This window comes from Helianthus annuus, chromosome 4 (assembly GCF_002127325.2).
Source record: "Helianthus annuus cultivar XRQ/B chromosome 4, HanXRQr2.0-SUNRISE, whole genome shotgun sequence".
NCBI classification, from domain to species: domain Eukaryota; kingdom Viridiplantae; phylum Streptophyta; class Magnoliopsida; order Asterales; family Asteraceae; genus Helianthus; species Helianthus annuus.
In genome coordinates this window covers 35,582,857-35,606,383 of record NC_035436.2, presented here as the reverse complement: position 1 = coordinate 35,606,383, position 23,527 = coordinate 35,582,857, and the positions used below count along the sequence as shown (strand labels likewise).

Below are 23,527 nucleotides of genomic sequence, written 5' to 3'. Positions count from 1 at the left end.
CCTTTTAGATAAAATCCTTCAATGCCACATGTCGCGTTCTTATTGCTTCCTAGACTTTCTAGGAAAAACACACTTTCCACCCAACTCCTACTCTATATATATATATATGTGTGTGTGTGTGTGTGTATGTATGTGTGTCATTTTTAATGAAATGACTAGAGACCAGCATCAATAATGTTTGGTCCAAGATCCAAAATTAGAATTGAAATCCAATACCAATAGTCCATTGTCCAATACTTAAATGTCCATTTGAGTAATTGAGTCAAAATTTCAAATACTCAAGTCTCAACCCGTCTTTCAATTCAGAAGTACAAAACCCTAATCAAAACCCCCCATTGGCCATCGTTATTCGATTTCTCCATCGCCACTCGCCAAGACGCCAGCTCGCCAGGGTTTTGCTTCATTCGGTTCATTCAATTTCAAACTTCCGATAGAACAGGGGTATGTTTCAATCGGTCGATGATTTATCTTCCCGCTTAGTTAATCTCAATAGAACTAGTTGAGTGTTTTTGTATTCCTTGTTATTTGTTAAATTTTTACTTGTGTTCTATTGGACGAAACATAAGGGATGAAAACTGCACTTTATTCTAATAACTAGCAGTCTCATCGTCACTTTCTTTGTTTGTTCTGCGATGCTCGATACTCGCTCGACGCTCATTCGAAAAATGCTCGGATCGAAATACGCTCGCTCGACTTTGGCTTGGTTGAAAAAATGCTCGGTTCGGTTCGGATCGGTTTGTAAACGAACCGAGCACAAGCAAAGATCTGATCGGTTCGATTCGGCTCGTGAACAGCCCTATTAGGGAACCCAAGTTGTAATCCCTACTAACTTATGATTATCATTAAGGCTTTTATTTATTTAAAAGACTTCACTTTTATTCCAAGATGTCAATATACTCCAAACAATCATAATCTACATCTTTGTTTACACTTGTAACTTTATTATAACTTTATAGAGATCCATTTTCTACTTTGTAAAACTTCAGTTGTGCAGGGTTTGCATATTTATACCCCCAAAGTATCATGTCTTTCTACCTTTTTTTCATTTCAACAGCTGACTCATACACTAATCATACTCTAAATTTACACTAATGTCTATTATGGGACTAGAACCCTTAACAATTCGGGGAGAACACATTTACCGCACCCCATGATACCAGTAGGTATCATGTCTTTCTGGTCCATATTTGAATAACGAATTGAATATAACTTCCATTTGTCGATGTGTTCTATATGTTCATTATTCTCTTCAATGTCACATTCAAGACCATAACCCCCCTTTCATACAAAGTCCCACCATCAAAGACTCAAAGTCAGCATTATCATTAACAAATGATGTTCCATTTTCACATAACAAAGTTCAATTAAAAATGATCATTAGTTGTAGTAAAACTAGTAACAAAATCCTTCATTTAAACGTATATACGGTAACCGGATGAGTTGTATGGTAACCGGGTACTCTTTATTTGATGAAATTAAACCATCACCATCAATGAAGTGAAGGTACAAATATTGGTTTATAGTTTATTAAACAAAAGCAACACCAAAATCCTGCAAATCATCTCTTTAAAAAAATAAACAAATAAACGAATAAAAACTCATCTACTTTACCTAAGAAACGAGGTTTTCATTGAGGGATAGTGAGGCAAGCTGAGCAGATGGATTGTTGGCTTGCTTCACATTTCTAAGGACCTCCATAGCCTCTGCAACCTTTGCCTTCAACGCCTCTGGTGACTCGAGCAAGTGCAACACCTCCGTTTGGTCCATCTCCAAAAGCATCCCCGTCACCTTAGCCGCATGCTCGTGCTCCACTTGATCCACCAACGGATACAGGTTCTCACCCAGCATCTAAAAACAACAACAACACGGGTCGGTCAAATAAAACTTCTAATCGACTACTAGTATTTCATTTAGTTAGTTACGAGATTTATACCGTCCTCTGCTGCTCAGGTGAAGCATTAGCAAGTGCAGAAGCCAATGCTGTAATAGGCATTGGCTGTTCTCGTGGAAGCATGCTGCCCATGTCGTATGGTACTGGAAGCATTCCTCCGCCAACACTTGCCGCTGCTGTGTTTGCATCCCTACTGGGATAACGATACATGCGGCCTCTTGGAACCATCTACAAAAACAACATTAGTCAGTAGATTCTCAAACTATTTGTTTATGCGTAACTTGATAGTAACACGTTTTGTTTTCAGAACTCATCGAGTTCCTTTTAACCAACTTGAATGCATAGATCATACTAATCAGCCCACACATTGTATCTTGGGATTATTAGATAACTACGGAAGTATATTCTTCCTATAACGGTATAACCAGGTTATAAATCCGTAAAAAAAGAATTTGTAAGAGTGTTTGTAAACCATAGAAAACGATCAAACCACCCAAAGAAAATCAACCGGTTTAGCCCAAAATAAAACTTTATATATTTTTAGTAAACTATCATATGGGTTAGGTTCATTTGTGAACACTTCCCTATTTGTGAACAAAACGAACAAATCCTGACCATAGATCTTCTTAACTAATTATAAGGGTAGGATTGTCATTTAACATTTGACATTTATAGTTTTAATATAATTTTCTTTTTTATTAATCATGTTCAGTTATCCTATAATTCTAACCACCCCTATAATCTTGCTATACCACCAGATCCTAGATCCTAAATTCAAATTCAATTCAACAAAAAAAAAATCGCGTCTGTATTTTATCAAATCGTTCTTCATCTTATTCCAGATCATCAATCTGCATACCATAATCAAATTCAAATTAAACCCCCACTTCTTCTCTCTCTCTAGAAGTTAAAAGAGACGACCTTTTTTTCTTTCGGTGAATTGTTCTACACCTCCATCTTTCCCAGTGATTACATATTCAGGCGATATATCAAGGTACCAATTTCAAGTGTATTTTGGTTTTTGTAATTCTCTGTTTAATCCGATAGTGTATAGTTCAACATTTGTTCCTGTAAAAGCTAGGGTTTTATATGACTGTGCATATAAGAAGCTTTTTTTATTCAATTAGGTTTGGTTCAAGTTGCTTGATTTACATTTGATTTGTGATAGTTTTGTTCTGATTTTGTCAATTTTGTTCTTTATTATAGGGTTCATCCGATTTTGTTCTTTGATTTGTTGTTTATGTTTGATAGGGTTCATAAACAAATTACATACGTATGCTTGTGTTGAAGAGATCTTTGTTGTAATGATTTATAATGGATAAGTTGTCACTATACACAGGTGTATAATTACATTAAAAACCTCAAGGGTACACATGTGTATGAACTGTTATACAATAGTTTTGGTGTTTTGTATTGTATTGGAGTTATGTTTGGTTATACCAATATGTATAATCTGATCTGATGTTGCTGATGTGTCTGGATTTTGTCATTGGAATGTTGTTGATTCGACAATACACGTATGAATACTCTGTTTTTTTTTTTGTTTATTCAATTATACACATATGTATATTGTTTTGTTGTTCTTATGTACATAAACACCTTGTATGTAGAAACTAATTGTTTGTATAGTAGTTGATTTGTTCGGATTTTGTGAAGGGTACACATATGTATACCCAGTTATGTGATTTTTGTAAATATACATATATGTATATTAGTTGTTGTCTATAAATTGGTCTAATTCTTGTGTGTTTGTTTCTTACAGACGGATGTAATTGTAACCTACTTGAGGAGAGGTGGGCACCTAAGACGTTTGGAGCTTGAAGGTATTCAAGATGGACATTGCGTGGGAGACTATTGGTAATTCTATCGACTATGGTATACTCGCGATGCACCATATGGAAACGTGGAAGGGGATTACAGAAGATAGATGGTGTTGGGTTCCAACAGAACCAAAGAAAATAAAAACCAGACTAACTTTTCTGGACCATATTTTGTGATTTTGTTTTAATTTATAGTATTCAAATATGTATGAAAAATCTTATAGACTATTTACTGTTTGTAGCGTCTTATTATTTCTAGGTTATACTTGACAGTTGACTATACATATGTGTACTGTTTTATTAAGTTGTTTATACAAAAGTACATGTGTGTATAATACACTGGTTCGAGTTATGTACACATGTGCAGTGTATTGACTTTTGTTATATTGACTTTTGTTATACTTTTGCCAACTGAAAGAATGGGATTACGATTGTGCCCTTAGGCAGTTATTATAAATCAGTTTTTTTGTTTTTATTAATTAAAAAATCATTTAAATCCTAAAATCAAGATCTCCTCATCCAATGGCCAGGATCTGTTCGTTTTTGTTCACAAAATTAACATTGTTCACTCTTGATCCCTACCCACTATCATATAAGTTATATACTTATATCTCATACCTGATGCTGCATCATTGGAACAGGCTGCTGATTTTGCTGCACAGGACCGGTTCCACGCCTCCCACCAAGGCGTTGGTCCTGCTGCCCTTGTTGGACAACGGGTACAAAAAAGTTTGGCATAGGACCGCCACCCGGCCTCATTCCAGGTACCAGTTGCTGCTGGTAGCCAAATCCAGCCTACAACCATTCCCGAAAACAAAACAAGATTAACAAAGTGCACCGAAAAGATGCAAAGAAACGCACAAGTTCATTTAGCAAGAACGAAGAAGTACCTGTGGAGGAATTATAGCAGGTGGAGCTTGGCCATAGAATAGCTGCTGGCCCATACCCGGAGCCCCAGGAGGATACATGGGCATTCGAGGAGCCATCATTGACGGTGTCATTGCAACTGGCCTCATTTGTGAAAATTGTGCCTAGCGGTACCAAAATTAATTAGGGTTACTTGTAATAATAATATCATTAAAGTAAGAAACTAATAGACTGATTAACTTTACCTGCAGCCTTGCTCTTCGCTCTTCCTTACGCTGTGCAAGTGCAACATAAAGCGGCTTGCTCACAATCATCTTTCCGTTCATCTCAGAAAGCTATAAAATAAATTTAATAGAACACATGTTAATTTCACCAACAGCATATCATAAATATGGGATTGTAATCTAACATGGATCTTACAGCTCGAGAAGCCTCTTCGGACGACGAAAATGCCACAAATCCAGACCCTCTACTGATTCCACTAGGATCCCTCATAACCTATAAAGTATTAACAACACATGAACAATATTAGTCAAAGCAATATAATTAGGGCTGCAAACAAACCAAACGTTCAGCGAACAGTTCGTGAACTGTTTGGCGGGAAGTTCGTTTGTGTTAGTTCGTTTATTAGACAAACGAACACGAACAAGAAATTTTGTTCATTAAGTAGAATGAACAAACATGAACAGAGGCCGTGTTCATTCATTTATGTTTGTGAACGTTCAGTAACGTGTTCAATTCGTTTATGTTCGATTGTGTTCGACGGTTCATTAGTGTTTTTGGTTTTTATATTTTATTTAAATACTTCAAAACTCCGACAAATAAAATATTTAATAAGTGTCAGTGTATAATATATTTTGTGCATTAACGCTTGTTTGTGTTCGTTTGTTTCCATTTTTGTTCATGAACGTTTGTTGCCTAAAACTAACAAACGAATACAAACAAGTTCATTTCCTTAGCAAACGAACACGAACATAAAATCTCGTTCGGTAAGTGTTCATGAACACATATATTTCTTAACAAACGAACACAAACAAGGTCTTGTTCGTGTTAGTTCGGTTCGTTTGGAGCCCTAAATAAAATGCAATATTACAGTCAATGATTCCTGGAAAACAGTTAAAAAGCGGAAGCAAACCTTGCATGAAGTGATTGTACCATACTCAGAAAAAAGTTCCTTAAGTTTATCATCATCAATAGTGTCATCCAAGTTCTTGACATACAAATTAACACCTTGAAACTTATCAACAGCTTCTTTAGCAGTCTGCTCAAACCGACTCTTCAACTCAAGTTCTCGTTCAGATTTCTTCTGAGCCTTACCAACATACCACTCTTTCTCATCAATCTTCTTCCCATTTAAAGCCTCAACCGCAACAGCAGCATCATCTGCGCTCTCAAAGTTAACAAATCCAAAACCTTTGGATTTCCCGTCTCCGTCTTTCATAACAACAGCACTTGTGATGGTTCCGTATTCACCAAATGTCTTTTTTAAATCTTCATCGGTAGTGGAATCAGATAGGTTTTTCACATAGACGTTGTTGAACTTTGCCCTGCTTAATGATGAGTCTCGTTCTTGCTTACGAAGAAAATGACCAACGTAGACTTGTTTGTCATTAATCAGCATACCGTTTAGTTTATCGATTGCATTTTGAGCAGCTTCTTCAGTGTCAAACTGCACAAATCCATAACCTTTGGACTGCCCTGTGTTATATGTAGCTATCTTGCAAGAAAGTATGTTGCCAAAGCTTGAAAATGTGTCATGCAATGCTTTGTTGTCAATTGACTTATCCAAGTTCTACACACGTAAAAGAAAATTATACATCTCAACCCAACAATCAATCAATCTCGACATACAATCTTAAAAAGAAGTAGAAGAATGATGATAATCTATGTTGGTTTTAAAAAGCATGTGGCGCTTCGATGCGTTTTAATCCCAAAAAGCGAGTAGTTCGTTAAAAGTTATTCATAGATAATACTTTAACTTATTAACTTTTAAACACTAAAATATAAGATATTCTCATCATCTCTAGTCTGATCTGTTCAATCGATGACCTAATTTGTTCAAATACTTAAACCCATTGCTGAATCGATGGTTATTTGTTCAATCAAATTTGAAAAACTTAAGACACAATTGACGTCTAATTTGTTCAAATACCAAATAACTGCATAAGGCGCGTGTGATGCACGCATCAACTGCAGGAATGCATTCTCACTGCATCATGTGATGAGCACAATTAAAACCAAGAATAATATACCTTAATAAATATGTTTGCAGTTCCACTTTTACGAATGCTTGGGTCCCTATGAGAATACATGATGCGAATTGCCTTCCCATTCACAGCAGTGAAATTCAGTACATCAATAGCCCTTGCAGCTGCAAAAGAACAAACAAACAAGGATATGTAGCCATCTTCCATAATTCAAATCCATTCTACAATAAACAATGCACCATTAGTTTTAATAAAGCATGCAACCCTCAGATACATTTCGATCCCAAAAGTCGATGCCCAATGCATATATGCGAGTCATTAGTATTAAAATAATACTAAAAAATTATTTATTGACTTGGTAACTTTTAAACACGAAAATATAACATATCCTCATATGTTATCAAATTTGTTCAATTGATGGTCTAATGCTGTAATTTGTTCAAATACTAAACACATCGATCCATCACTGGTCAGATTTGTTCAAGCGATAGTCAGACATGTTCAGCAGATTTTTTTAAAAAAAAAAAAAAAAAAAAAGCATACCAATTGCAAATTAACGGTCCAATTTGTTCAAATACTGGTTAACAGCATAAGGCGCCACATCATACTACAACACAATCAGGCTGCATCACATGCGCATCATGCGATGCGCGGATCAACTATATCATGCGATGCGCGCATCAACTATATCATGCGATGCGCGCATCAACTATATCAGGCGATGCGCGCATCAACTATATCAGGCGATGCGCGCATCAACTATATCAGGCTATGCGCGCACCAACCATAGCAGCACAAAAATCTAATGCGTGCATTATGCGCATGTTGTTCAATGCAATGCGCACATTATGTGTTCCTCATGCGCGCATCAACCGTATCATCTGATGCGTGCATTAAGCACTCTTGACACGCGAATGACAAAACTGAGAATACACCGACACGCGCATGATAAAACCGAGAATTCATCACTAAGTTTTACATCTAATAACCAACAGAAACTAACAAATTCACAAACAAAACCAGGTAACCACTAACCATCACTAGAATTACTGTAATTAACATAACCATAACCAAGCGATCGTCGGGTACTCAAATCCCTACAAACCCTAACAGACACCACCTGTCCAACTTGATTAAACAGATCATACAACTGCGAATCCGTAACATTCGCCTCCAGATCCCCTACGTAAAGCGACGTCGTAACAAACGCCTGATTTCCACCGGCTGCCGCCGCCGCAGCCACCACCGCAGCCGCCGCTACACCACTCGCATTCGCCGTCGCCGTCGCCGCCACACCGTTGTTCGGTCCAGTCACCGTCGGAGGTTGCACCTGAATCTGCGCCATTTTTTCTCTTTTTTCACGATCAAATTAACCGAATGAAACCCTAGCAGCTCAATAATACGCACTGAATTGATGATTTTTTAACGGATCTTATCAAAATTTGGCGGGAAAAAGAAGAATAATTGCCGGAGCTCCGGTGACGGAGATACACGTCGACGATGATGAATGATCACAGCCGTTGATTTATTGTTATTATTATTATTATTATTTTTGGCACCGGCCGACGAGCGGTGGGGAAGTTATTTTACGAGGAAGAAGACACACTGGTTTTAGATGTTAAGAATGGAATGATCACAGCCGTTGATTTTGATCCTGAAAATGTGGACCTGGCCTTTACGGTTGGATCTTAGATGGGTGACGTGTACGGTGGTGATGATGGGTGTAGTGATGGTGGTGTAATCAGGTGCTACGCGCGATCGCCTGTTTCATGAGTCTGGGCTCTGATTATGCTATAATGGGCCTGAATATTTTAACGATGGAATGAAATTGGATTTTGAGCTTAAAATTTGTTCCCATTTGGATTTCTATAACTTTCATTAAATAATACAAAAGGGTTGGTTATGGATACAAACTATATTTATACTACAAATCGTGAGAACAGAACAGACCCTAGCATTTAAAAAAAGTTAATTAGCATATACTAAAACAACACATACATAAAAGTAGCACTTTTGAATTATATTACCAAATGAAAATTAATCACGATAATTGATTTTAGGATATATGTGAATGATTTCAAAACTTTTCTTTATGAAAAATTATATCAGCACATTGAAAACAAAAGGAAGACCCAAATAAAGAATTAATTGCTTGTTAGCATAATTATATGAAATTCAATATAATTGATATTATTTAAGTTATTATTTTACCATTTTCTCTATAATTGGTTGGTTGTCACATGACACTTTTAAATGATTCTTACAATTTGTATACGAAATGTGGTTTTTATTTGATCCTACTCCTAATACAAAAATAATAAAAAGTTAATTAACGTTTCAGCTTTAAATTCTTTATTATTTTTTTAGGTTTAGCTTTTTACCTCAAGTTAAAAGTGTGGGCTCATGTGTTTATTCTTATTGATTCAACTTTTCACATGACTTCATACATTAATTTACAAGTTAAAAAGTGTGGGCTTAGGTTGTTTATTTTTTTTGTTTAAACTTTCCACATAACATCGTACATTACTTTTAGATTGGCACGTTACATTTGCCTTTTGCCATGGTGTTACAAGTTAAAAAATGTGGGATCATGTGGTTTATTCTTATTATTCAAACTTTCCAAGTTATATCATACATTACTTTTTCATTTACATGTCGTTTTTCCTTTTTACCATGGTATTACAAGTAAAACGTGATAGCAAATCAAGCGTAACTCCCCCTAGATTACATAAGGAGGAACATATTTACTAGTTATATCATCTGTAATTACCTAAATCTCGAGACACTCTTCAAACCAATCAATTGAACAGCAAACCCAACACGACTGACAGATGAGTCGACGTTAATAGAACCCGGAGTCTAACTAGGCAATTGGCAGTGATTTTTCTAGTTTATTTTAGGATTCTTGAGTTAGCTTTTCATATTACATCATACATTAATATTAGCATTACACCTTACTTTTGTCTTTTATCATGGTAATACAAGATAAAAGTGTGAGCTCAAGTGGTTTATTCTTTTGATTTAACATTGCACATGACATCATACATGATATTCTAATAATAATGATACATATGACAAATTATCAGTGACCATCCTCTTCTCTCTCCACCACATCATCATTAGGCAGAGACGGATCTTTAAATGACTTAAGGGTAGCCTGGGTTACCCTACAGCCTCTTTGGCATACTGCACAATTAACGCAAATTTTTTTCTTCTTCATTTTATTTATCGGATACCCCTAAGCAAGTATTATAGTACTCCTAAATCCAAAATTCATTTTTAGAATACCTCTATTTTTTTCTTCTACATTCGTAACTACTAGCATGTAGCCTTTTAGCCACCCTCCTTCTCCATAGATGAAAGAAAAACACACGTCATCCTCCTGCGATGATGAAATCTTGCAAACACTCTCCTCTTCTAGGTTAAGGTTCGACTAATTTGGGCTCTCATTATGATTTGTGTTACAAATTTAGGCTAGGGTCGGTTTTTCTTCAACCCTTTGTTATCTACTTATCTCCTTTCCTTCAATTTGGTAGATAATTTGCAACATAAATCATAATGAGCTCCCAAATTAGTCAAACCCTTTGTTATCATCTAGAAGATCAGAGTGTTTGCAAGATTTCATCATCCCAGGAGGATGGCGTGTGTTTTTCTTTCATCTATAAAGAACGAACTCAATTTTTCTTCAAGCCTTTATTATCTACTTATCTCCTTTTCTTCAATTTGGTAGATAAGACAATATTCCAAATTTTGGTGTAATATATTTTGTATGTTCTAATTCCATATACTATCATTATTATCATCATCATTGTTTTTTATTTTTTATTTTTATATTAAAAAGCAAAATTAATGAATAGTTGTTTCATCATTTACAATTTGCCGCATGGGAGAGTGGTTTTCTTTTCTATTTATTAAATATATGCTATATGATTTTTCTCTGGTAACTCGTGTATGAATAGTTGCTTCATCATTTACAATCTGCCACATGGGAGAGTGGTTTTCTTTTCTATTTATTAAATATATGCTATATGATTTTTCTCAGATAACTCGCGTTTGTTAGGGTGTACGGGGCGTCTTCGGTGAGGGTGTTCGGTGATGGCATTCCCCGATCGGGAACACCGCCGCCATCACTGCGGGGTCCCGAATCGGGATGTATTTTGGGTGTGGACTCACCGCGTGATTATGCACGAGAAACAAGGAACGGCTCTTTTCAAACGGTCGAATCTTTAATAAAAAAAAATTCACTTTTTTTAAACTAATATAAATAACCATCTCATTCTCACCATTTTTTTATACTCAAACCATCTCATTCTCTTTATTTTTTTAAAACTCTCCAACCACACCCACTTCACTTTTTATTTTTTATACTCTCCAACCAAACCCCCTTCACTTTTTATTTTTTATACACCGAGCAATGGAGAACCGACCCCGCGAGGCCAAGAAAAAAACTAAGGGACGGGTCTCGAAACCGTCTCGAGATGGTTCGAGCGGTGCAAATGCTCAACCACAACCCCCTTTCGGATACACTTCACAACCCCCGTTTTTTTTCCAACAACCTACACACCCCTCGTTTTACAACACCCAACAACCCAATTTCGGCTATTTTCAAAATTTGTTATCAATGGACGCTCCTCCTCAATCCCCCGCCTTCGACCCATATGCTTATCGTTCTTCACAAGTTCCTTCTACACGAGGAAATGTCGAACGTCCTCTACCTATTCACGACGACGAGGACGATGAGGTAGTGCCCGAAACTCAAAATTTGGGCGACGACGACGAGGAAGATGAATATAATGTGGACGAAGACGCGGGCAACGAAGAAGATGAGGCTCGAGAAAAAAAGGGAAAACGGTGAGCGAAAAATGGACAAAAGAACAAGAAGAGGCGTTGGCGAAGGCGTGGGTACATTGTTCTACCAACAAAAAAAAGGGCAATCAACAAAGTCGCGAAAGTTTTTGGGGTAAAATTTTAGAGCACTTTAACAAAACTATCGGTGGAAGTAACCGGACCGTTCATCAAGTACGGTCTAAATGGAACCCGATGCATGCGAAAATAAACTTTTTCAACGGCCTATACCAACAAGCGGTAAAAATTATATTTTTTTTAACATTGCATATTTTTAATTTATTTTCTAAGTTCATACTTTTTAACACTTTCTAATTTTTTTTATTTTATAACATGTAGGATCGCACACGAGCAAGCGGATGTAAGGATCTCGACGTGATGAAAGTCGTGTTAAAAGAATTTAAAGAAAGATTTCCAAGCGGTTTTCAACACATCGAGGCGTGGGAGGTTGTTCGAAGACACGAGAAATGGGCCCAAGTCCCATTGATGGGTAAGGAAGGTGAAGGTTCGGCACCTAAAAGAAAGCCCGTTGACGTGGACTTTTCGATACCGGATATGAACGAAGATCCCTCGCCACAAAGAGCACAACGGCGAGACAAGCGTCAAGCTACATCGTCCGAGGGAAGCTCGGCCGAGTTGGCGGCACAATTCAAAGTGTACACCGCCATGAAAGAAGCGAAGCAAGCGGTAGAATTGGAGGCGATCGAATTGAGGAAAAAAAGAGAGTCGGAGGCTCGCGAGCTCATATCGGCACAACTCGAGACGATGAAAAACTACAATTTCGATCGAGATATGAAAACATTCCTTAAGCCGCACGACGATGTTCCGCCAAGTATGTTGCCGATCATCCTCGCCCGAAAGCGAGAAATCGCTAACAAGTACGGGTGGCCATGCGATTTCTAAAATTTTAGTTTTCTAGTTTTAATGTAATTTTTATTTTCTACTTTGAATGTGTTTTTTATTTTCTACTTTGAATGTGTTTTTTATTTTCTACTTTGAATGTATTTTTTTTTTAAATTTAATGAAATGTCTTTTATTTAATTTTTAAACATCCATAATTTTACCAAAAAAAAAATTAATTTTGAACTCACCTAATAGGGGAGTGCCGCCATCAAAAATCGGTATTAGGGGAGTGTATTAGGGCAGTTGACATGGCACTATGTGATTGGTTGTGTGTAAGAGGGGGGACTCACCTAAAAGGTGAGCACCCCTTACACCCTTAACTTTAAAAAAATATCAATATATTAAAAAGCAAAGTTAATGAATTATTGCTTTATCATTTACAATCTGCCACATAGGAGTATGGTTTTCTTTTCTATATATTAAAAATATGCTATATGATTTTTCTCTATTAACTCGCGCTTGTTAATTTTATAAAAAAAAATCATCATCATCATCATCAATATATTAAAAGGCAAATTTAGTGAATAATTGCTTCATCATTTACAATCGGCCACATGGAAGAGTGGTTTTCTTTTCTATTTATTAAATATCTGCTTCTTCGGTAACTCGCATTTGTTAACTTTAAAAAACTAAATAAATACGTGACTTTAGTTAATTTTACCGACGTTTCGATATAAATTTTGTTGAGAGCAGAGTTGCATTCAAAATGGTGTGCTTATTTGGTATCGTAGATTTGTAGGCTATATGAGTGAAGGTACTGTGACGAACTTAACCGATTCCTACCGGACAATTGTTTTCAATCGATGTGACACGTCTTGATATTCTTTTGGTCACGTCTCAATTTTATTTATTTATTTATCCTCTTTTGGTTGTTACAATGAATGCCGGTTTCATAACGAAATGAACCAATATCAATCAAATTCCAACCGCTTTGCACGGGAAATCCCAACGCAACACACCCACTAGTGATAACTATAAAGCACAGTTTGCTGCTCAGGTGACGTTCGCTACTTGATTAATTCATTTATTCCTAAAGACTCCTCACATATAACTTACTATTTAGTTCATTTATTTTCTAAAGAACATAACATGTATATTAAACAGACTAATAACATAATTTTGTTGCTATAATAACATAACACATACACTTCATGTTTTATTTATTTTTTTCCTAGGTGTTTTGGAGTCGAGAATCTTATTGGAAGCAGTCTCTCTATTTCTAGAGGTAGAGGTAAGGTGTGCCTACGTCCCACCCTTCCTAGACCCTACCAATAGCTTTACTATTTGTACGATTTTACTGGGTATGATTGATTGATTGATTGTTGCAATAAGACAATAAAAACAATATTAAAACATTGCCCCTCTAGTGACGTTCGCTAATTTGTTTTGATGATTAACATCTGATTATTATATAATTATAAGTGATGATGTGGTTAAAGCACTAACTTTTTAAGTCAAAACTAATAATCAATAATAACTATCTTTATTTGTTAGGTGGTTAAAATAACTTATTTTTATTTCTAAAAGTAGATTGTTAAAAATTTATATCGTTAGAGGATGAAAACATACTTTCGGCCAACGCCTTATAAAATGGAGCAAATGGAAAGTGACAAGTTGAAATAGAAAAGTCTCCCTAATATTATTAGACAAACTATAATGGAGCAAATAGAAGAGATCGAAAGCGAAATTTATATGAACCCGAATACGGCATAGAGAGAGGATCATGAGAAAACTAGAAAACTAACTAAAAAAACATACCAAATTTTTCTTTTTTACAATTTTTTATAAAAAATCGTTATTTTTTATAGATAAAAAAATTTCAAAAAAAAAATTGTTGTACTGCACATGTGCATTATATGTGTACTAGACATGTGCACTATATCCGTAATAATGCACATGTGTAATACAACAAAAAAAAACATTTTTTTATTTTTTATTTTTTTGAAATATTTTTCCATGCATAAAATATAGCGATTTTTTATAAAAATGTAAAAAAAAATTGGTATGTTTTTTAGGTTTTTTTAGTTAGTTTTTTGGTTTTCTCATTTAAATTAGTTTTCTCATGATCTATTACAGACGACATAACATGTGAACTTTTAGCATAATAATACTCTAAAATTATATACATAGAAAAATATAAACGCATATAAAATGATAACATTTAAACTATAATTAAATCTTGTACAGTCGTACACATTTCTATTTAGGGGCGTGAATTTCTGACACGACCTGAAAACCCGACACGAACCTAACACGAAATTCGCGGGTTTAGGTTTAGTCTAAGTGGGTTCGGGTCAGTTTCAGGTTGAACCCGCGAACCCGTTTAGGTTAACGGATCGGGTTCGGGTCAACCTGGTCGGGTTGGCGGGTTGACCCGTTTAACACATTTATACTATATTATATTTTTTTACAATATATTTTATGTTATAAATTAAATGGGGTGTGTATTTTATGCAACGATTCTAACTTAAAAAGAGAAATTAACATAGATTTTATAATTCAAATATGATATTATTATATACATTTGTGTTTTTTAAGTAAATTTTAATTTGAATATATTAATTTCTGAGAAAAAAATAAAAAATTCGGGTTGAACGGGTCGTGTTCGGGTCAACCCACGAAACTTCGGGTCGTGTTCGGGTTCTTATGTATAATACAATTTTCGGGTTAGGGTCAACCTCGGGTTTGTGTAAAATTTTCGGGTTCGGGTCGGGTTGAACCCGCCAACCCGTGAACACGACCCGTTTAGCACCCCTTTTCTATGTTTACTTTTAATTTTTGCTATAAGACGAAACCAATTCTATACTTACTTAAAAGGCTATGTCGGTGGGTGAGGCCGACATAGCCGTTTGTCCTCTTGCGGTAATAGTTTGCTTTTTTTATTGACCTGACTTATATATATATTTTTATTATATAAAATAAAGATCAACTTTAATTCCAAAAGCTGAGTTGGTTTAGTGGTTTGTTTGAACCCTCCTTAAATGATGAACCTGGGTTCGATTCCTTTGAACCCTCCTTAAATGATGAACCTGTGTTTGACCCCTGCTTTTTTTTTTCTTCACCTTATCACTATGAAAGTATTTTCTTTTTCACTTAAATTCTTATTTTGGTTAATTACTTTTTTCTTCCGTTTTTGTTTACTATCTAAATTACTTATTTTTTTGGTTTTCTATTTGGTTACTATACCGAGAATTTGTAACGTAACAAACTGAATCGATACCGGCCGCAATCGAATTCCCGCCGCAACGCGCGGGAGAATTCCACTAGTTTAAGTTAAAACATATTTAAAAAAGTGTGTGTATAATCATATTAAATGTGTCAACCAACGAACTTGATGGCTTGGCTAAACATACATGTGGGTTCAATCAAAACCGAACCAAACCCTTCCAAACTACACTTAAATTCGTGAATTTTGTGTTAAGCTCGATCCATTGTTGTATCAAAATTTCCCCTAATCTTTATCACTAAATATTTTTTTTTGTTCGATGATATAAAATATTATTTTCGAGTTTTCATCCTACATAGATTAGGTTTACATGTTTTTATTTTCCTGTTGTAGTTCACAATTGGTTCTCATATGAGCATGCCTCGTGGCCGTTATGGCCATAGATTTGCCATTTACCGTCACTTTGTTTTCTTTTTGTTCAAGACTTTATGCTTTTTACAAAATTGCTCAATCCTCTTATGTTAAGTCTTCGTAATAGTTTATTAGTATAAACATATGAAGTATTAGGTAAAAATATATTATTTAAAAGTTTATTATATACAATAAGAGATTAAGAGATTCTGAAGAATGTATGGAGCACTTTTCAAATAGATTTTGATAAATCCAAACATGAGTGTTTGAATTTTGAGAGCCAACTTTTGGGCAATTATTTCCAAATGATGCGATATATAGGTAGAAGCTTACCTTTCTAATAAAGAAATAAGACGGTTGCTTCTTATTATGCGGTAGGTGTGTACATTGGCTTGCTTGAGACGATTAATTTAATCATCTAACCGAGCAATAACATGTCGGTAATGAGGAAATTGTCACACCCCCAAAATCCACCTGCGGAGTATCACCGCTTGGGAGCGTGACTGACCAGGATCAAGCCATCAATCATATTGAACATAGCATAATATAAATAAAGTAATTCGTAAAACCCCGTTCAATACAATTGACGTTTCAAAACAATCATAGTATCAGTAGCGGAAGCATAAGTAAATAACCCAAGTAAACCATAAGTTCAATTATTCGAAATGTTTAAACATAGCGTTCTTAACCCACTGCCCACAACGTCCCGCTCCTCCAGTGCAAGCTCCATAAGTACCTAAGGTCCTGCAAGGCATGCAGCAGATAATCAACAAACTAGTTGAGCGAGTTCACAGTTTATAGTTTAGTTTGAGTAATAGTGCGTTTGTTCAATTAAGTTTCGTATCGTATCAGTTCCATCGCGGCCTCACCGGCATGTGTGCGAAGATTATGTTCGTTAGTTCGCGACCATAGTCTTTACCGACCAGGGTGTGTGCGAAGGCAATTTATCAGTTCGTTCGCGACCATAGTCTTTACCGACCAGGGTGGGTGCGAAGGCAGTTGAGTAGTTCGTAAGCATCAACAGTTTAATCGTTCGTTACAGTATCAAAGTATGCACAAGTAATCTTCCAACCCATTCCCACCCTGGGAACCCATGCCTTGGCTGTGTGAACTCACCTTGGTTTGCTCGGTATGCTAAGTTATGCACTCACAAGTAATTAATCACGTCCTAGTGTATGCACGTATAACAAATCAGTTCATGTTCAAAATGATACGCATGCAATTAATTGTTCACATTGCAGTCAGTTTGCATATCAGCACGGCACGTAGTATTGCACGTTCATCACTAAGCATGGCATGTCAATTAAATCAACGTATGTTCCACTGTTCAAACATTATTCAAAACCCTAGTATCCTTCGACTCATACTATCATCTTTCGAAAACAAGTGTCACAATGATCCTTCGGACCGAATGTCATGTTTCGGACCATGACATCTTTCGGTCCTAACTATCCTTCGGTCCAACTATCTGTCGGTCAACCAGTATCCTTCGGTCAACTATGGTTCGATCAGATTATGGTTCGGTCAAACTACCATGGTTCGGGCCATTGATATCTTTCGGTCATGGCAGTTACGTTTTATCCATTAACACAATTTCACTAATCAGTTATTGTCAACAGGATCAAACAAGCATAATCACAAGGTTTCACTCAAGAACCCTAATTTGATTAACAAGCATAACACTTTATCCTATACGATTCCGTTTTCAAGAACAGTGAACAATAACAATCCGTAGTGTATACATCACAACCAATCCACAAGCCTTATCATTAACCCTAATCACAACAGATCCAATTTGCATACAAATCCGATGAACATCCAAATCCTACCAATATGCACAACCGATTAACATACAACCCTAGTATCTTTCAAAACATCCATACTAACCGATCATAAAAACACATATTGCAAAACGATTAGGCAATTATAACATTCATATCCCATTAACATACATAATCGATTAGCATACAAGTCCGATCAACAACATATTGTAAGGCGATCGATAAATCATGAAAGCATATACATTAAACACTAACCGATATTGAAAACAGGGAATTGATCAGCAAAAAGTCTCCGTAAGTTTGTGGTTGCCGTCACAAGTAAAGATGCTCTAGGGTTTTTAGAAAAATAACTACTGATTTCATGCATTCCCATATATACGTATCACAGTAATGGGCCAAGCCCATTGGAAAGACTGGGCCGAAACATATCGAAGGATATGTTTCGTGCTCGAAGGATATGTTTCGGGGTCGAAGGTTATCCTTCGCGGTCCTTCGAATCCTTCGAACTACATGTCATCCTTCGAGGGCTAGGTTAAAGTTAATATTATAATAATAACAATTCTAATATTATTTTCTATCACCACAAATAGTAACATATAGGCAAACAACTCGTATAATTCAAGTCCACAATCCAACAACTAAACAGTCAAAGTCAAAGTCAACGCGCAATAAATGCGAAAGTGAAAGTCAAACACTCGAGTTGTCACATTATCCCCAACTTGAAAGAAATTTCGTCCCGAAATTTGGTACGCACTTACTGAGGGAGCTAGGTAAGTTACATCGTTCACTGGTTTTCCTGGGGTGTCACATCATCCCCCCGTTGATTTGGAATTTCGTCCCGAAATTCAGTAGTAGTAGCTTCAGCCTCAGAAGTGGATGCATTGGTTTCGAATAACTGGGGGTACTTTTCTTTCATCTGGTCTTCGCGTTCCCATGTATACTCCGGGCCACGCTGGGAGTTCCAACGAACTCGAACAAGAGGGATTCTCTTGTGTTTGAGGACCTTAACATCCTGGTCCGTGATTTCAACTGGTTCCTCGACGAACTGCAACCGCTCGTCGATAGTGAGTTCCTTAAAAGGAACTATAAGGGTCTCATCTGATAGGCATTTCTTCAGATTGGACACGTGAAATACATTGTGAACTGCACCGAGTTCAGGAGGTAGGTTTAATCTGTAGGCTACTTTGCCAATCTTTTCTAAGATTTCGAACGGTCCGACGTACCGCGGATTGAGTTTGCCCCGTTTACCAAAACGTACCACACCCTTCCAGGGTGAAACTTTCAATAAAACCCGGTCCCCGACCTCAAATTCCAATGGCTTTCTACGCTTGTCCGCGTAGGCTTTCTGACGGTCGCGTGCTGCCGCCATGCGTTGTCGTATCTGTGCTATCTTTTCTGTGGCGTCCACAACAATATCTGGACCCGTAATCTGACTATCCCCCACCTCTGCCCAACAGAGAGGTGACCGGCATTTACGTCCGTACAATGCCTCGAATGGAGCGGCTTGAATGCTGGTATGGTAACTGTTATTATACGAGAACTCCACCAAAGGGAGGTGCTTTTCCCAGCCGTTGCCGAAATCGATGACACACGCTCGAAGCATGTCTTCTAGAGTTTGAATAGTTCGCTCAGACTGCCCATCCGTCTGAGGATGATATGCTGTGCTCATGTCTAATCGTGAGCCGAAAGATTTGTGCATCGCTTGCCAAAGTTCTGACGTGAATCGTGCATCGCGATCCGAAATAATAGAGATGGGCACTCCGTGCCTCGAAACAACTTCTTTCATGTAGATGTCTGCTAGGGTAGAAAACTTATCCTTTTCTTTGATAGCCAAGAAGTGAGCAGACTTTGTGAGCCGATCAACGACCACCCAGATAGTGTCATTCCCACGCTGGGATCTAGGTAGGCCAGTAACAAAATCCATGGAAATTTGCTCCCATTTCCATTGTGGTATTTCTGGTTGCTGAAGTAGGCCTGATGGTTTCTGGTACTCGATTTTAACCCTTGCACAAGTTAAACACTTGCCGACGTAAGTTGCGATAAGAGCTTTCATGTTTGGCCACCAATAAGTTGTTCTGATATCGTGGTACATCTTATCCGACCCTGGATGTACCGAGTAGCGAGACTTGTGCGCTTCATCCATCACAAGTTCGCGTAAACCGCCATAAAGTGGGACCCAAATACGCCCCGTTACATAGTAGGCGCCGTCTTCCTTTTGTTCCATTTGTTGCCTTGAACCGCGCAAGGCTTCAGCCTTGACGTTTTCGGGTTTTAGTGCTTCTATCTGAGCAGCTCGTATCTGTGCAGGAAGACTGGACTGAATGGTAAGCTGTAGCGCTCGCACGCGCTTAGGTAGAGTGTCTTTCCGACTGAGGGCATCAGCCACAACATTGGCCTTCCCTGGATGATACTTGATGGCACATTCGTAGTCGTTCAGTAGTTCAACCCATCTTCGTTGACGCATATTCAAATCTTTTTGCTTAAGGATATGCTCGAGACTCCTGTGATCGGTGTAAATCGTGCACCTGGTACCGTACAGGTAGTGTCGCCATATCTTAAGCGCGAAAACAACAGCTCCCAGCTCTAAATCGTGCGTCGTGTAGTTCCGTTCATGAACCTTGAGTTGCCGAGAGGCGTATGCGATAACTTTATCCCGTTGCATCAATACACAACCAAGCCCTTGTATCGATGCGTCACAATAAACCACGAAGTCATCCGTGCCCTCGGGCAGTGAGAGAATAGGCGCGCTGCAAAGCCTATCCTTTAAGTACTGAAAAGCGGTCTCCTGTGTATTACCCCATCTGTAAACGACACCTTTCTGTGTAAGCATAGTGAGTGGTTGCGCGATCTTGGAGAAGTCTTTAATAAATCGCCTGTAGTAACCCGCCAAACCCAAGAATTGGCGTATTTCCGTCGGTGTACGTGGTGCTGGCCAGTTTCTGATCGAATCAACCTTGGATGGATCGACATGAATCCCATCCTTGTTCACCACATGGCCTAAGAAGTGGACTTCACGAAGCCAGAAGTCGCATTTTGAAAACTTTGCGTACAGTTGCTCTTTTCGAAGAAGTTCCAAGATAATACGTAGATGCTGCTCATGCTCCTCCTGACTCTTGGAGTAAATCAAAATGTCGTCGATGAAAACGATGACGAACTTGTCGAGATACGGTTTGCACACCCTGTTCATGAGATCCATGAAGACTGCAGGTGCGTTTGTAAGCCCGAATGGCATGACCAGAAACTCGTAGTGACCGTAGCGAGTTCTGAAAGCAGTTTTGGAGACGTCCTCATCCCGGACTCTCAGCTGATGATACCCTGACCTCAAATCGATCTTGGAATAGTAACACGACCCTTGCAACTGGTCGAATAAGTCATCTATGCGTGGAAGAGGATAACGGTTCTTCACCGTCACCTTGTTGAGTTCACGGTAGTCGATACACATCCTGAACGTACCGTCTTTCTTCTTCACAAATAACACTGGAGCTCCCCAAGGCGAAGAGCTTGGACGAATAAAGCCCTTTTCCAAGAGCTCTTGTAGCTGCTTCGACAGTTCTTCCAGTTCGGTTGGAGCTAAACGATACGGTGCGCGGGCTATTGGTGCTGCTCCAGGAGCTAACTCAATCTGAAACTCGACTTGACGATGAGGAGGTAAACCAGGTAAATCTTCAGGAAACACTTGAGGAAAATCACGCACAACTGGTATATCCTCCAGCTTCTTTTCCTTAGCTGATGCGTCAGTGACAAGTGCCAGAATGGCAGTATGTCCCTTTCGTAAACATTTCTGCGCCTTTAAGTAAGAGATGATGCCAACCACAGCACCACTCTTGTCACCTTGTACTTCGAGAGGTTCCTGACTGGAGCGAGGAATACGAATAACTTTTTCTTTGCATAAGATCTCCGCATGATGTTGGGATAACCAATCCATACCGATGACGACGTCGAAACTACCCAAAACTATGGGTATGAGATCAATCGAGAAAGTCTGACCCGCTAGAACAATACTACAACCCTTGACTACCTGTGCGGCTTCTACACTTTTACCATTTGCTAGTTCTACGACGTGTTTGGTGTCTAGAGGTGTTGGTGTACGTTTTAATAATTTACTCATTTTCAAGGACATATAGCTTGTATCAGCACCCGAATCAAATAAGACAGTAACATAAATATCGTCGAGAAGAAACTTACCCATAACCACATTGGGATCATTCACTGCATCTCCTCGACCCAACACAAAAGCACGACCACGAGCTTCATTGCCGTTGTTGTTGTTGTTTCCCCCGTTGTTGTTGTTACCATTACCCTGATTGTTGTTATTCCCGTTGCCCTGGTTGTTGTTGTTATTGCGATTCTGGTTCAACTGGGGACAATCGCGTTTGTAGTGACCTTCAGCCCCACACTGGAAACACCCCCGGTTTCCACGCTGTGGCTGCTGCTGCTGATTCTGTGGAGCTGGCGGTGGAAGTTGCTGGTTCTGATTCACTGGTCGCGCGCTTCTACAATCTTTGGCCTCATGGCCCATCTTGTGGCACCTTTGACATTGACTCCTGCGACATCTTCCACTGTGGTGTTTGTTGCACCTGTTACACCACGGGTGATTTCCCTTATAACCACTATGTCCCTGACTGCCCGATGACTGCTGACTCGGACTCTGGTAATCGTTGGTGCGACGTTGCTGAGTTTGGGATTGAACAGACGCTGATCCCCTGCTGGAATCCCCGTCCCACTTTCTTTTATTCTCGCTGGGTGTGGCAGAAGTAGCAGCTGTTGGAGTGACTGAAGTAACAGCTGTAGCAGTAGCGCCGACACGCTTTGGCAGTTTGCCCTGGTCTACTGCCTGATCTGTGATGCGATGAGCGAGGCGCTGAATTTCTTGGATGTTGTTGAGGTTAGCCGACGTAACGTGGCTCTGTATTTCTGGTGCCAAACCTTTGAGATACAACTCAATTCGCTTGTATGGAGGATCTACCATAGTTGGGCACAGCACAGCCAACTCATTCGATCTTTTGGTGTAAGCTTCGATTTCCGAACCAACCATTTTCAAGTTATACAACTCGTCCTCCAACTTGTGAATGTCTTCTCTAGTGCAGTATTCCCTCTTGATCAGTTCTTTGAATTCATTCCAGGGTGTGGTGTTAGCAGCTGCCAACCCTAAAATCTGCACTTGTGCGTTCCACCAAGTGAGCGCAATCCCTTCAAGTGTGCCAGTGGCGAACTTCACCCTGCGAGCCTCAGGGCATTCACACATTTCGAAAACCGACTCGAGCTTTTCAAACCAGTGGAGGAGTCCAACTGCTCCCTCCGTGCCACTGAACGAGCTAGGACGACAATCCATGAAATTCTTGAATGTGCACCCAGGTTGTTGCTGAGCGGGTTGACCTATTGTGTACGAATAGGGCAAAGTTAAGTACGAGAATTAATGTAGGATCTAAAGATCCTAGTGTTTATACTGCAGGGTACACTACCTGCTTGGGCGGCTGCAACTGCCGCAGCAACGAGAGCCTCTAGCTGGGCTTGAGTCATGGTAATTCGTGCGGCCATTGATCTTCACATCAAAGGCAACATAAGTGAGAAAGGTTCGCGAGTAGTGCGATGACAGAAGAGTGTAAGCACATAAGTATTCTCATGCAATGTCAAGT

General features: G+C 38.4%; 1 protein-coding gene and 1 long non-coding RNA gene across 2 annotated transcripts; one reads left to right on the top strand and one right to left on the bottom strand.

Moving 5' to 3' along the window:
• Positions 1–1,440: 1,440 nt before the first annotated feature.
• Positions 1,441–8,408, bottom strand: LOC110936116 (polyadenylate-binding protein 2). The gene is made up of 9 exons (XM_022178449.2): positions 7,821–8,408; positions 6,831–6,949; positions 5,714–6,370; positions 4,999–5,076; positions 4,824–4,913; positions 4,602–4,742; positions 4,330–4,506; positions 1,934–2,119; positions 1,441–1,848 (listed from the first exon to the last, which is right to left on the bottom strand). Exons 1-9 carry the CDS (start codon positions 8,128–8,130, stop codon positions 1,612–1,614), a joined length of 1,995 nt encoding a protein of 664 aa, XP_022034141.1. The 5' UTR covers positions 8,131–8,408; the 3' UTR covers positions 1,441–1,611.
• Positions 2,623–4,128, top strand: LOC110936117. Its single transcript, XR_002589741.2, has 2 exons — positions 2,623–2,885; positions 3,654–4,128. It is a non-coding gene; the product is annotated as an uncharacterized LOC110936117 (long non-coding RNA).
• Positions 8,409–23,527: the final 15,119 nt, after the last annotated feature.

Excerpts from the sequence above, each read along its gene's own strand:
- LOC110936116 (XM_022178449.2), bottom strand. The coding sequence starts at position 8,130 with ATGGCGCAGATTCAGGTGCAACCTCCGACGGTGACTGGACCGAACAAC. Across the intron at positions 4,914-4,998 it reads CCGAAGAGGCTTCTCGAGCT|CTTTCTGAGATGAACGGAAA; the intron begins GTAAGATCCATG and ends TTTATTTTATAG. Across the intron at positions 1,849-1,933 it reads CACCTGAGCAGCAGAGGACG|ATGCTGGGTGAGAACCTGTA; the intron begins GTATAAATCTCG and ends TGTTGTTTTTAG.